General features: G+C 39.2%; 1 protein-coding gene across 1 annotated transcript in view; it reads right to left on the minus strand.

Moving 5' to 3' along the window:
- Nucleotides 1-14183, minus strand: part of MNAT1 (MNAT1, CDK activating kinase assembly factor) — an 89882-nt gene extending 75699 nt beyond the window's left edge. Inside the window, exons 1-4 of the mRNA XM_026849221.1 lie at nt 14116-14183; nt 12463-12615; nt 11007-11080; nt 2239-2342 (exon numbers count right to left, since the gene is read on the minus strand). Coding sequence (XP_026705022.1) covers nt 2239-2342; nt 11007-11080; nt 12463-12615; nt 14116-14183 — 399 coding nt within the window. The remainder of the gene's footprint in view (nt 1-2238; nt 2343-11006; nt 11081-12462; nt 12616-14115) is intronic.
- Between the last annotated feature and the right edge of the window lie 1567 nt (nt 14184-15750).

The raw sequence follows: 15750 nt of genomic DNA on the forward strand, positions 1-15750 counted from the left end.
TATATATATAAGTATATATATATATATATATAAAAAGAAAGCAATTTATAATGACAAGAACCCCTTCTCCAAGAGTTCTTCATCTTTTTATCCAGACTTGTCTAAACTTTTTCTCTGCATGGTCCTGCATCAGACCTACAGGTCTAACAGAGGGGTTAGTACATGAGCAGCAAAGGTCATTAGGAACTTGCTACAAATATGAAAAATATGGCTTGTATTGACAGCAGAATAAGCAGTTATTTAAATCCTGTGGCAAATTTACAGTAAAATAAGACTGGTTCAGTAACTTAATATTTTGATTTGTAAGAAAGAATGACACACTCACAAGGATAGAAGTAGCAGAAGTGAGATCAAAATAACTTACAAGGCCACAGATTTGGAGACATTAATTCATCAGTTAGAAACCAAAGAGGAGAAAATATGACGTACTACTTGACCACTACATATGACAGTGCTACAAGAGAACACCACTCTTAGGATGATATCAATGTACTTCCAGTAGAAATGGAAAAACAGTGGTCTTTCATAAGAAGCTGTTAATAGCTACAATACTGCATTCAATTCTGGTCTCTTTTGCTTGCCAAACACAAACTGGAACAGTCAAAGAGTAATAAAAACACCAAGAGGGACAAGGAGTATCTATATTCCTCAGAAGCAAACTTACAGTGAACAGAAAAATTTATGTGAGTCCAAGAATGAAGGGACAATGACTGGCCATAAGAAGTTTAGGTGAGAAATCAGGACACCTTTTACCATTTATGGAGTAAAGACATTCTAAAGCCTGCCAAAAAGAGCTAGAGAGAGAAAGCACCCTTTCAGCTTTTGGGAGAGGGGTAAATTTATGGGCAAGATCATGCAGTTTTTGTAATAGCATCTGCGTCAAGTCTATTATTTCTTTTTCAACAATTGAAACATAATGTTGAATGTTTCAAATGTTGAAATAAAAAAGAAATGTCTCCAGATCTCCAGTAAGTCTGGATTCATGCAGGCTTGCCCAGCTTCCACTAGACAGCATAGCAAGACCATCCAGTACAGAAAACAGAAGGCCCAAGGGGCTTGGGTGGGTTCAGAGTATTGCTGTGCTGCTTGATATAATCACACAAGCTGTCTGCGGGCCACGTACAATGAACTGAAGGTGGGCTGCAGACAAAGCACACTATTCTCAAGATGACCCTAGAAGTTGCACCTATATTGTAAAATAAGACATGTAGCCAAAGATTTGGCAGGTCTCTTCAAGATCTGAAGCATAGGATATTGCACAGTATCAGAGACAGGACAACAGATCAGAGATTGACCCCTAGGGAAATTTCCTTGCCTTTAAAAGGAAGAGGTTCAAACAAACATTTTTCAGATTCCAATCTCCTCCTGTGAAATCCTAGAGCTAAAGAAATCGCTGGGAGTTTTGCCACAGACTTCAGGGGAGTGAGGATTTCACCCCTACTGATTTGAAAGCAAGTCCTTAGTGCAACTGAAATACAAACACAAAACCTTGTTATGTCACACTCTGGGCAGACATTTTCCTTCAAGAACTGATAACAATGTGTATTTTTGTACTGAAAAAATATTTAACAGATTAAACTTTTCTTACAGAAAGAAATGCTTGTGAGTTTATTTTTAAAGAACAAAATGCTATCTAAGCTGTATTTTAATGAATGAATCTTCAAAGAACCATGTGTTTTGCACACACATCATGTATACAATAGTCCTGACGTTATTGTTATCAGCTCTTGAACAAAAGTTTTAATGTTTGTTTCAACATCGTTCATTTTAGATTTTGCATAAACCAGACCTGTGCTTTCCCTCAATTTTACAACTCTCTCCTGGGAGCTTCATAATGTCTGTGTCTGGATTTCTTTTTTCCTTTGGATGAGAAAGGAATGATTGTCCTGGTATAGGAATGAACTTGGTCTCTCCTGGACATTGTCCAACAACACTGCCAGCACGCATGCGGTGGTGATGTATTAGATGCAGACTTTACTAACTGTCCTTCTTTTCAAGCCCTTCCCAAAATAAAGCATAACTACATTTCAACTATCAATTTACTCTCTTTACACAGCACTAAGTGTCAATATCACAGAACATCAGCATATTACACTTTATGAATACAAAGCGAAATCTAGACAGTGACTTCAGGTCTGACTTGTTTTTAAGACATTATATGAAGTGCTCCACTTTGAAAATCCTTTAATTGTTTAACTAATGAATAAAAATTGTAGGAGAGAGGAGAAGTTAACTAACCAGTTTTATCTTATTTTTCTGAATGACTTCTTTATTATCCTTCTGGTACAGCTCCATTTTCTTTTTGGTGTTCTCCAAATCCACATTGTTGGTCAAGTTAAATACTGCATAAATATTAGAAAGACAGAAAGCAGAAGTATTAGGTTGGCATGCATGACTACAACAAAGAAATACTACTCATGTTTTCTGTCCCTTCTAGCACCAGATATAAACATCACAATAACAGAATTTATTTAAATATACCCTGTAAAGCAAGACACAACCTGCTATATCACTGCAAACTTCAACAGAAGTAAGCAGAGTTCCTTCAGGTTTATTTATCTGTAGGAGATGAAAATTTGAGTCTTGCATCCTATTCTGTGATACTGATAGATACACATAAATAATCATAGTAGTATTTGTAAAACACTGACCTTTTCAGTTACAGCTAACAACACAGTGATTCCTGTAAAATTAGACTAAACACATACATATTAAGACAAGGTTAGACATTAAGTAATTTCATTTCATAAGATTATCCAATGCACAGGCTGCTGTTCAAATTCTCAGGTACACAAAAAATTTTCACGTTACCTGGTAACTTAAAAGGCACCAATGTACAATTACTTTTATTATAAGGAATCTGCAGATGCATCCAGATTAATAGGTTAAATGACATTCTTTTGATTTTTCTCAATAGTGACAGACTACATCTCACAATTACAAGCAAGCAGGGTTGGCCAGCAAGCTCCAAAGTTTAGCACAACATTCCCAATTATCTACACATGGCACAGAAGATATCTCAAGAAATCAAACAGTTTCTATATCAACAGCTTGAAAGGTATAGATGGTTTGGATGATTAGTAATGTGATACAATGCCTGAGCCTTTCACCTTTAAGTCACTGGTTCAATTGTGGGTCAAGTAAATTCCAACTGAAAGCCATTATCAGTGGGAAGTCGCTTGGTGATCACTATCCAGAGTGGATGCTGGGCTCATGCCCATGGCCAAACTGAAGACTGCCAACATACAGCACTCAAAGCCTCAAAGAACTTTTTCATGCAGCTACAGTAAATTTACAACAGCAGCAGAGAGATTTGCACTGCCATTGATAAATTCTTCGCAAGAAAACAATAGCACTGCGACTGCTATGTCAAACCCTAAGGAAGAAAAGGAGGTTCTAGTGGAAATGCCAACACAAAACTTGGAAGGTTTTGGATCAGTTCCCTCTTCCTAGGTTCTCAAGTGACTGGGCCAATTAAACCCTGGGCACATGCATCACTGCCAAGTCGTTTGTATAAGGCTGCTAGAGAGGAATGGAAGGAAGCATGAAGTCTGTGATGTTACTCATAAAAATATCACACATCTCAGTTTGGTAAAGAGTATATCCCTTCTTTCAACCTCTCCATGGGTAACATGGCAGAAATAACCTTTTAGGAGCGGTCTAGGTAAACCAAGCCATAAATAGCCTAGACTGGCAAAACAGTTGAAAGCAGCAGAGGAAACAGCAAGAAATCAAAGCAGGGAGCAAACGGGAGGGGGGGAGAAAAGAGGGAAGGTCCAAAATGCTGGAGCAGCTCAGTTCTATGAACCCAGCTATACAGCAACTCACTACTGCCAAAAAAGGGCAGGCCTGCTCTTACGTCCCTCTTCCCATGCACAGGTCTCGCCTTTTCCCCTGCTCTGATTCCCTGGATGCTTTGCAGTATCAACAGAAACCTTCCAGTAACCTGAACTGGCTCAACAAAGCAAATGCCAGAGATGGTGCAAGGGAAGTAATAAAAGTGTACATATGGGAACAGAAATACTGTCCTTCCAGGAGTACTAAACCACCACATCTTATTCTTATAAAAAGTATTCAGCAAATTCTAGCAAAAAGGGCTAGGCAAGATACAGCTGAAGACAGCTGAAGAAACTCTTAACCTTAAACAAGCAAACAAAATGTTGTATTTAATTTTTTTCTTCTCTTTTCCAAATAATGAGAAATATCAAGAGGACTGATATTTTAATTCAGCCTGGCTCCTAAATCAGCTGAACTCTTCCAACCCAGCATCTTCACTTTAGAAGCGATCTGAGATGCAGGCTGGTCTTGTGGTTTAAACATTTGTTGAACTCCTGCAAAATCTGAGTTCAACTAACTTTGCTACTGTTCTCTGGCAGATCTCTGGGCCTCTATACTGGACGTCTCCCACCTGTAAGAACCAGGGGCAGGGGAATAAAGCTTCATTTCTCCTATGCATAGTCTGCCCTGTGTCCTTGACTATAGCTACATGCAAGACCTATCTCTGTAGTCTTGATCTCACCTCAGGAGGAACTCCTGGGCACTGCTGTAATCCAGAAAAGCCCTTCAAAGTTCAGCTCTAGGTTTCTGGAAGCAACTTACCCATTTCAAATGTATTTATTTTCTCTCCAAAAAGCATTTTTCCAACATTTTCCAATTTCATATTGCAACAAACATACCCTTTCTGGTCATAGCAGCATTTCCTTAATACAACACATTACTTTAGTCTATATTTTTAGCATTTCAATGAAGATTTGACCTCCAACTTCCCAGTCTACAGCTCCCTGCTGACAAGCAGCTTAATATTTGAATATTATGGCAGAGAAGAATTGTCATGTGAAAATGCTGGCATACAATCAGACCAGGGCTCTGCAATGACAGCAGCTGCATGGGAGTGTCAGCACTTCCTACAACTTAAATCCACACACCAGCTCTCTAAACTCTTCAATGACGACACAAGAAAGAAATAGCGTATGAGACATGTTGTGCTAGCAGGATGCCCAGATGTCACCTTCAGGTGCAAGACGAGCAAGATGAGACTGCCAAATGCCTTTGGGCTCCTGAACATCTTGGGTATTCCTCTAAGAATAATCCAGCAATAAATTGATAACCTAAGTTTTGAAACTATTGCTGCTTGAAACATTCAGGATTTTTTTTTTCTTTTCCTCCTCTCTCAGTTATCTTTAATAGGTTCAGCTAGCCACAACCTAGGTTTGTAAAACAAAACCCACAGTACTTAAAACTGTGGAACACTGTTCATACTGGGGAAAGCGAGCAAATTCTAGACATATGCAGATGCCTGCCTTTATTTAGAACTACTTACAAAAGCGGGTTTATATTGCTACTTGATATGAGGTAACATTTCAATATTAGAGATAGGTTTCTGCATCAATGTTTAAGAAATCTTCAATATCCACCTGCATGGCCACCTTAAATGCCCACTGCTCTGCTTTCAGCAAGGTGAAAGATGGTTTATTTCCTCTTCTGTTTTCCTGCCGTGGCTGGAACAAAATCACAGATAAAAACCCTCTCAATGGTCAGATCTGTCATACCATGATGATTCTGCTCCATCAGTCTTTCTCTGCCCTGCCACTTGAGGATATGGTAGAACACCAGCAATCAGAAAGATTCATACTTCAAGCACCCTCAAAGACCAGAACATATCTCTCCCAGTGAATATTAATTTACAGGCATTGAAGAGAGACATCATCTCGGTCCTAAGCACTTGCTCCTCAACACTAAGTTTTCCACATCAAGACTTGAAATTCATACCAAAGAGCTAAATTTCATTGCAACAGTGTTAAGAACTGAATGTCTCTTTGTCAACATCAGTGTCAATAGTTGTCCTTTAATAACTGAAAACAATTTTTCCCTCCTACAATAAACACCCTAGCAGCAAAACAATGTTCTTTGACACTGCACGGTTATCAGTGGCCAACCAGCCAGCCAAAATATCTTCCAGCATATTTTCCAATATATTTTTCATGAGCTTCAAACATCTTTTCATCAATATTCAGAGAATACAAATTCTTGCCATTGTATCCTCAGAATTACAGCTGACAAGTCTATTTTGCAAGGGGTACTACGCCACAAAAATTAAAGTTTTTTCTTCCTTCTCTTCTGCCTTGTCCCCTCCACAAGTTACATTTAAAAACCAACAAGTATCAAATCACTAATACTCAACATCCTACCTTTTACACAGCTAGGACTAAGTAGTATTTGAAGGTTTTTTTTGTCTGCTCTTGGTTGTGCCGGAAATTTATATTAAATAAAATTCTTCCAAACGTTCCCATTAAAAAAAAATACAATAGAACAAGTTATAAAACAAGAAGAACCAGAAGGAGTTAAACTCACATGCTACACCTACCCTGAAAAAATATTGGTATAGATCTGAGTATGACTGGCAAAGCAGATGGCTAGTTTGAAAAGGTTTCAAAGAGAAGCCAGACTTATTTTTGTCCATGTTGAAATATAGTATAAGCCGATATAAGAGGCCTGAAACCCTTCAGGGAAAAGAAACAGAAGCTGTTTTGTATGCAACAATTATTTATCTACTTATCCATCTCACATTGGTTGGTTTATAAAATGACTTGCCTTGAGACATCTGTTGAAGTGTAACAGGAAGACTATTGTGTTTTTCTGAAACATTTCATTCTATTTAGGTACAACTCCCTACTTCTGAAATTCAGCCTCTACAGGGAGACTTTCGCTGCTTTTCAGAACAACATTCATTATGCAATTCTACAACAAAGGGAAAAATATTTTTCTAGTTATAAAAGAAAAAAGAAAATGAGGCAAAAATGTTAATTATATGGCACAATAATTTGTTCAGAGATGCAGCAGTACGAATGAATGTCACTTCACTGCAGGACTTTGTCCATCAGAACCTCCCCATTTCAGTCTGAGGCACTGCAAATTTTCTGAGATTTCTCATAGTTCCTTAAGAGACAGTAATGTTACCACATAAAAAATATTTGCTATTCAAATAGTAGGCACATTACCTCTCTGGCAAGATAGATGACAGACAGTGTTTAATCTGCATTGCTGATACGAGCCAGCCGAAAACTTAAAAACTGGTAGAATTAGTTTGTCATAAAGTATATTCCTCCCACCCTACTACAAATAACTCATTAATTATCTTTATAAATCAGCAGCTAGATATTGGGAATGGCAGAAGAGCAACTACTTTGGGCAGAGCACTAAGAAGGGAGACACAACCATATCCTCAGTCTGCCTGGGGAGTCCAAAGCTGCCGTGGCACCTTCTGTTGGTGCTTTCAACACCTGGTCCCTGCCAGAAAAGGGTAGGAGAGGTGTGAGGGGAGGAAAAGATAAAATTGATTTTAACAGGTCTCTTCCAACCAACATTTCTGTGGTTATAACAAAATAATTATCAGAAACAAAGGAAAAGCCATAGGTAAGCCAGAAAAAGCTAGTTAGGTATTAATGATTATTTCTGTTTATCTTCAGTTGTCTTTTATTGAGTCAATAATTTTCCAGAAAAGAAATACCTTAGCATATTAATAAATTATTGAAATCACTCAGTCCCATCAGTCTAAGAATGATCATTTTGGCTGCAGCAGTGTGGCACTGAGATATTTGTTCAGATGAGATGACTGAAATGCATCTTTGATAAAGCTGCCCAGTTTCCAGTTGGGTTATTCCCATTGTCAGGACCAGCAATACCATCCTCGTGCACACACACAGAGGAAGGAAAGCCACAAAACAATAAACAACACAACCCACAAGTGATCATAAATACCAAAATCCTTTCTATCCAAGGATCACTTGTGAGATAAATGTTCTGAGTGAGACAAGTCACTAGGCAGCTGGTATTGCATAAAGTCTTAGAGGAGTAATGAGATACAAGAATCCAAAGGGCACAAATACAGCAGCCTCCTTCCAAGTTGAATGTACTGAATGTTTTTAAAAAGCAGTAATTACTATTAACAATTGTGTTGCGGTAATGCCTTGAGGCCTCATTCAGGTATCAGGAGAAGGTGCCAGGCAGTGTGTACACACATGCGAGGAGGCGGGCCCTGCTCTGGAGTGCTTACATACCAGGTTTTGAAACACCGGCTGTGGAGATACTCTGGGAAGAAGAAAACCTTGTAGAAAAAGTAAGCAAAATTTGCATGATGTGCAGAGATTGCCACTTGTAGCAACACCCCAAGGTTTAACCTGCCCTGCTCATCACATAGGCATACACCTGACTTTATACCAATAGATGTTGTCCACACCTTTGCCAAAGGCAGGTTTTAACCCTTTCACTTAATTTTTCTTCCTAGTGTTAATGACAACAAACTGTGTTTACAATGTTCTCAAATTATCCAACTGATTATTCTTCTGAGGAAAACTTGCTTTTAAATGTGGTTTCTATTTAAAGCCGTGTATAACACATTTTAGCCCAAAGCATTATTTAGTGGCTACATTCTAAACCACTTCAAAAATGTGTTTTTTATAATAGAATTCTTAAGAGGTGACTACCCTAATGTTTGTTTGACCTTCCCCTCTCACACTTTTGCTATACCACCCAACTCTTTTCTTTAAATAGAAAAAGTCTGTAGGTATAACATGGCTGATATGAAGGGGGAAAATGTGTTTCAAGTGAGGTCATATATCACATGAATGGAGTAAGACAGTGCAATTGCTACAAGTGTTGGAGCTGACCTACCTGAAACATCTGGAAAAACTATCAGAACTCCACCAGGGTCACATGAAATATACAGGATGCTTACATTTTGTCTTTGCCAAGCAACTACTTCATTTAATCACCCACAGCAAGTTAGAAAACAAAAAACTTACCTGCAAAAAGAAAACAGGGTAAAGCTGCACTTTGACCCTCCCACAGAAAAACTGAAAGGTGTAGGGGAGAGGGGAGAAAGGGGAAATCCAGGTCTCTGGCTCCATAGCATCCTAACCTGGCAACTTCCAACAACCACCACCAGCTACTACCAACCTGCAGTATATGGGCTCCACAAGCCAAAGCTTTGCGCTTGCATGACTACACCCTTTCTTTCCTATCTCGCAGCCTAGTTTTTCACATGCACAAACAAGCAGGGAATTCACATACACAAAAAAATGAAATAAAGCTCTCAGCAGTAAAATGTGAAATAACCATGTAGAGTCAAAGATACCTTTAAGACATGGTTCAGCCATATCACACACAACACTCACAGCAAAAACACTGGAAGAAGTCACACTATCGCTCACTATGTACCAGGCAACTGTCAGGTGCAGAACTCTGCCCAAGAGTGCAGGCAGGGAAGGACTTAGGGGGAACAAGATGTGCACAATGAGCTTGGTCACCAGGGAGAGAAAAGGGCTTGAATTCTTACCCAAGATGGTATTCCTGAATCTAACCTGTCCTCCAGCTTCTGGATCTGCTTGAAGTTAGTAGATCATAAATGACCCCTTTGACAGTGAAAATTAAGAGCCCTCTGACTGCACCCCTTCCTTCACCTCATCACCCTGGCTGCTATACAAAGAAACAAGGAGGTAGTCAAGACTTTATATTCCTTTTAGTATTTTAGGTGTTCCTTTCAGGAAGCTAACTCCAATTCATAACAACACTGTCTTTTGAGCTTCTTCATTATGCATTTGCAGGGTCAGCACAATTATGAACAAACTCACACTTCCTTCTCAAAGTTACAAAGACCAGCCATGACTTCTCTGCTTCTAAACCAAGTTACCAGCACAGGGTTTGGAACCATCTGAAATTTAACAACCTAATCCCAAGAGCTCGAGAATCCTAACATTCTGCACAAACTGATGATGTTAAGGTAATTTAAAGCAAAACTTTAACTCGCTTGCTGCAGATGCTGAAAATCCCTGCAACAGCAGTAAGTGGGAAACCTGTATTTCATGCTACATAAATAGAAGGCAGTTTTCCTTTCTGTGAGCACACAGATTCTTCCAGGATCCTCTGGCTAAGATGCAACCATTCTTGCTACTCATTCCCTCCTTCCCCCACACCGTACAAAAAAATATACAAACAGAACTACACCCACATTGTCTCCTCCAGATATTTGGACCTGCGTGAGTGTGCCTAGTATTTCCCAGCCACAGCTTTAGCTCTCCAGCCTCAGCTTTCTGATGCCAACAAAAACATGATACATTACTCACAACAGTAACCGTATTGGATACATTTGCACAAAACATCACAGTGCAAAGAGGAGCAAGTGTTCCTTTGAGAAACCAAAGGGGAGTGGTATCTCCATGTTTTCCTTCAAATCACATTCATCGATCCTCCTGCATGTTCTAAACCACCTCTTCCTCCAGGAAAAAAAAAAAAAAAAAAGACTCAGAAGCTCATAAAACAAAAGAAACAAACCGTTTAGGAGTCACTCCTTTGAACACATCCTTGTTTTTCTAAGCAAAATCCATCACTCCACCATAAATCACAAGTCACCCTAACTAAGAAGAAAATAAACTCTGTTGATAACATAGTCCCTTCCCCAGAGGGCAAAGTTCTGCTTCAACTAAGACAGAGAGAAAGAAATCAATGTCTGTTCCTAAACCTTCTCCTCCTGCACAGCAACTTAAAATGCTACTGCAGTGGTATATAAGGTCATCAGCTTCAAAGCAGCTTCAACTACTGTACTTGCAGAAGCACAGATGATGAAAGACACCATATGGCTTCTGTCATGGTAGATAAAGCTAATGGAGGCATATAATGAAAATTTCAATTTCTCCTCTCTTTGTTTAATCTTTCCCAGTGCAGCACCGACAGTGCCCCTGCAAGCTTTTCTTTTCCAGCTGTATAACACTACTCCCTCTTTGAATCATGTTTTTTCTATGGCAGATAAAATGTTTTACTTAACGATGTACTTCAGTTCAGCAAATATGATTAAAAATGTACAGAAAAAGTAATTAGATAAACATCTGATACTATGATAAATACTATTACAGAAACTCAGCTTAGACATTCTCATAGGCAGCTGAGTCAGAAGATAAAAGCCTATGGTCTCATGAGCACAGCACATCAAAAATGCAAGCATTAAGACTTACCAATTTCTTCTATTTCTTCCAGGAAATCATTATATTCATTTAGACTAGGAAAGTCATCCTCTCTTTTATTGTATCTTTGAAGGAAGAGAAACAAGCATTTATATAACACACAAAGATGCAATTTCAATTCAGCAAGGCTCTTGCTGCAAGTGTATTAAGTGTTGACCTAGTTTTATCAACTATGTGCTTTGTGGCTCCCACAACTGACCAATGTACAGAATCTTTAAAAGGAGACAGAAGTGCTCATTTCAAAGGAAAGGAGCCAGCCTGGCATAAATTGGTGCTATCTTTGCCTACTGTTCACCAGTTCCTTTCCCAGGGTTACAGGTGAACAGGAGCACAAAGGCTAGGATATACTAATTCAGTATGAGAAGCCTGTTAACAAAGGCAGAGAACACTAACAGCCACAAGAAAAGCTTTTCTATAGGGATCAGAAAGGGAGTTTCTTGGGCCGAATTCTAATTTGGGGACATTTTTTCTGCCTACTAAAAGCAAATCCAAGTGGGCCAAGCATTTTACAACACCTTCTGTTCTGAGTACACTTCGTTCTGTGTTTAGTCAACTAAGCTGACTGATAATCAAACATCAAAACTATTACTACTGTCCACATTGGCATTGTCCATACCATCTTGGTATTCAACAACACAGTTTCTCCACATCTCAGCAACATTATGTGACTCTTTTAGTATTATACTAAGTTTTAGATAAAGGGTGCCAAGCTTACAGTTTACCTGTACATTCATTTTTGCATACACAACTCTCTCCAGATTTGTTACGCTCCCTATTCTACCAAGATATCAACTGGCTGGCTTATTTTCCTTATAAAAATGTTTGTTGTCCACAAGGAGTGAGATGAAATTTTAGACCTCACTTATCTCAATTCCAAGAGCTCTCAAATCTACATGACAGACTAGTAATACAAGGCTTGTAAGGAAGCATTTCCACTAACAATTGCTGTGTGAAGTAGAAAACAATGCGAACATAGCTTCTCTTTTGTCCATTTTCATTTTGAAGGGAACTGGCCTTCCAACTCTCAGAACAGGTCCCCAGGGAACAAAACAATCAAGGTCCTGTTTCTTGCCCCACTCCCATGTTCACCCCCTCAAAGGGAAAGCAGCTGTAGTCCTCAGTATCTAATAATCTCCATTTAGGAGGCAAGTTTTTGCCAAAGGAGGCCACATAGAAACACCCAACTTTTTCTAATGCTAAGCAGGAATCCCTCAAGGCTAAATTGAAAATTCAGCCCTCAGTTGTTGCATAAAATCAGATTCTCTGAAATCCCTCCACTTTAAATGGAGTCAAGCTTTACAGGCTGTCACTTTAAAAAAAAAAAAAAAAAAAAAGAAAAAAAAGATTTAATTATCTCCTCTGTACTACTGGAGGAGTACATCATTTTTTTTAAATGGTGATCCAGGAAATATATCGATCTTCTGTTCTTTTAACTGGAGACACTCACATTTTCAGCACTTTCTTCCGAATTTCCACTTCCTTGTCGACAGCAGGATCCTCAAAGAGCTGTACCCTGAAGTTACTCTTCCGCAGGGGGGTATCACACTCCTGGCAATTCCCAGCCCCTCTCACAAACAGCAGTTCTACACAGCTCTCGCATCTGTGGGAGAACAGAAGGGTATAGTATAAAGGCAGATACAGGTTAAACAGTAACTGAAAACACAGGACTGTCCCCATTTTGTTGTTTACACACATGCTATAAGTACATGGTGCATCTCCCCTTGATTTCACTATTTCTTCAGCACCCAGCAGTGGCAAGACACAAGGGCTCTCCACCACAGCTAAAAGGAAACAATCTCAGCAGCACAAATGTACTTATTCTCCCTGTCCAAACAAGTCAGCCTCTTTGCTGAGACTGAAAGTTAATCCAAACACAATGATGGGGTTTGGGTCAAGGGGAAGCTTCTTTATTGACACCATCAAACTCATTTTGCCTGGACCAGACTGCAATATCCTTATTTACCCAGAGCACTACCCTGCTGCACATAAAGACCTGTTTATTTTCTTGATGCCATTCACAGTGTAAGATACTATACAGCACAAGCAGGGATACAAATCTTGCCCACAGCCTTTCAAGCATCTACCAGTGCTACCACAGAGCAACTGCTGTAACAAACCTGAGCTAAATTCCAGCCCAACACTGCTAAAAGAACCAAAACGCTATTTTAACCAGCAACCAGCATTATGCAGCTCTGCTGTGCCTTCCGTTAATACTTTTAAGATTGCACGTAAAACATATTCAACACAGAGGCTGCACAGAAATAAACCAAAAATACCTTTCTGGTTTTATTTCTTTTGCCTTAATGAAGATTTCAGATTTTAACAAGATACTTCCTGACCAGTCAGTTGGCATTTAATAAAGGAAGAACATACAAGAAAACCAATTTTTTTAAAAGTACTTGGGCACTAATAATGAGCAAATTTCTAGCTGAGAACACCACCTGCTGCAGTCATTTCCTACTGCTGGGGAGGCAAGGGGGTGTCTATTTATAGTTTTGCTACATTAAAGCCAAAACAGTTGTATATTAAGAGCTAAACCTTATTGTACCTTCACAAATCCAGCACAAAAGTTAAACAAGAGAAACAATACTGACATGGTTGTGAAGGATATTTAAACAAAACTTTCACTTTACTGACCTATCCCCAACAAAACTGGTTCCAGTACTTAGAGGCAGAGCTAGCTAGAACCAACCAGTTCTACCCAGCTTCTGTTTCCAAGATTAGAAAGCGCAAAACAAATGCAATTGTATCTTACAATTAAAAAAAAAAAAGGCAATTTTTTTGTTAACACAAGTAGAACTACAGTTTTTAAATGCATCTTGCACAGCAGCTGCCAATGTTAAAGAGCAAATCTTCAGTTTACTTGGACATTTTCCTGCTCCAGAATTCCTTTAGAAAGCCAAGTACATATAAATACACTTTACCTGGAAAGATCAAACCCTTTAGCACATTAGGCCTGAAATTCAGAAGTTACTGGGACATCAATTCAAGAAGTATGCTTCTGTACAAAAATAATTTAGCTCACCACTATGAGAGAAGCAACACTAAATGCAAGAGAGAAGGCAAGGCAGGGAATGGGCTCCCTCCTTCCTCCCCCAACCTGTCTGTGCATGCAACAGCCCGGTACATAAGGACAGTTTCAGCGTCTCCTTCATTCTGGCAGCTCATGCTGTTTACATGTCTCTCTCAACACAGCAGCCAAAGCACAGCGAAAAAAACCCTGCCTCCTCTTTTTAAGGTATAGAAAAGGGAGTGTAAAGCTACAAAACTTGGCAGGTGGATCCAGGTGTTTGTATTGGTTTTTTTAATCACAGTATCGCCTAAGGACCAACAGAACAGGGTCTCCATGTGCAAGATACTATGCACAGACATTAGCACCTGAAATCACTTCGCCCTCCCACCCCCCTTCCCTAAATCGAAGACATTTCAAGTTAACACAGGACTTGACTATGGAAAAACATCCTTCCTTGGAAAAGCACTTCATGCATGTTTTTCAATGCCTTCTCAAACTGGAACCAATGTTTCTAAGGCTGGAAAACAGCTTTCCACACCAAAAAAGATGAGTCCAAACCTCACTATAGGAATCCCACATCAGGTGATCACATTCTCAGCCACTCACGCACATCTCCCCTTATATTTATTCAAATGGTGTTATATGGGACAAGTCAATCCTGCCTCCTCTCCACCTCCAGATAGATTTAGTATACACAGTTAGAACCCCAGCTTACTACCTAGCAGGTCTGTCATTCTTGCCCCCACAAACTGTAGGTGCTTTCCCAGTGATGGCAAACATGTTTGAGCACTCATGTCCACCTGATTTTTGAAGAAAAAAAGCCATCACTTGAATCCCTCTCAAACAAGCTCCTTTTGATTTTGCTGCAGACCACTAAAGTCAGAGCATATGCAAACACCAAGAAGGCAAAGTTCAATAGATTTAATAAATTACTTCATGTCCTGAAATAATAATTTCAAAACGTGAGTTAAAAAAATTTTATTTTTTTTTTTTTTTTTTTTTTTTTTTTTTAAGAGATGCAACATTTTATGCAACTTTATTAAAGGTACCCGACCCATGCACGCAACAGCCAGACATCCCAGGCAGCACAGGGGGACACGCCAACACCACTGCCAGCATTCCAGAGCTCTCTCCTGGCACACAGATAACATCAACTCAGGTGATCCTTCAATTTCTTTGCAAGCCCAACTCTGCCATTTGCCATAGTGTAAGGACGACAGGCTGACCATGGAAGCATCATTCAGTGCAACTTCTATTGGCCAACACATCATACATGGTCTTCCCCAAACGAGCAAAGCACTGAAACATCTGTAACTCCCCTTCAAATCATGACCAAAACAGGTGGCCACATGTCATCTTAAATTATGAGCCTTGTTAGTGGTTTTGAATATGCATATGTATTACATATATATAGGTGCTACATATATAAACTACAATAACAATGTTCATGCTTAAAAATTCATTTGTTCAAAACTGAGTATGACTGAAGACAACAGCTTCACATGAGGTCTAAACACACACTCAGGGTGTGATACTGCCGATTCTCCTCTTCACACTGAGGTTGTATGGCCTCTGTGATCTGTACTCCATTTCACACATTCACTAAAATATTTAATTACCTTTTAGATTTAAATTCGTATCCCGAGAATGGGTAATCTGGATTAAAATATCAATAGAAAATGTCCAGGGAGTTACACATGCCTGGATGACAGGGGAAGACTG

Source organism: Athene cunicularia (assembly GCF_003259725.1).
Source record: "Athene cunicularia isolate RWA chromosome 5 unlocalized genomic scaffold, athCun1 chr5_part1, whole genome shotgun sequence".
Taxonomy (NCBI): domain Eukaryota; kingdom Metazoa; phylum Chordata; class Aves; order Strigiformes; family Strigidae; genus Athene; species Athene cunicularia.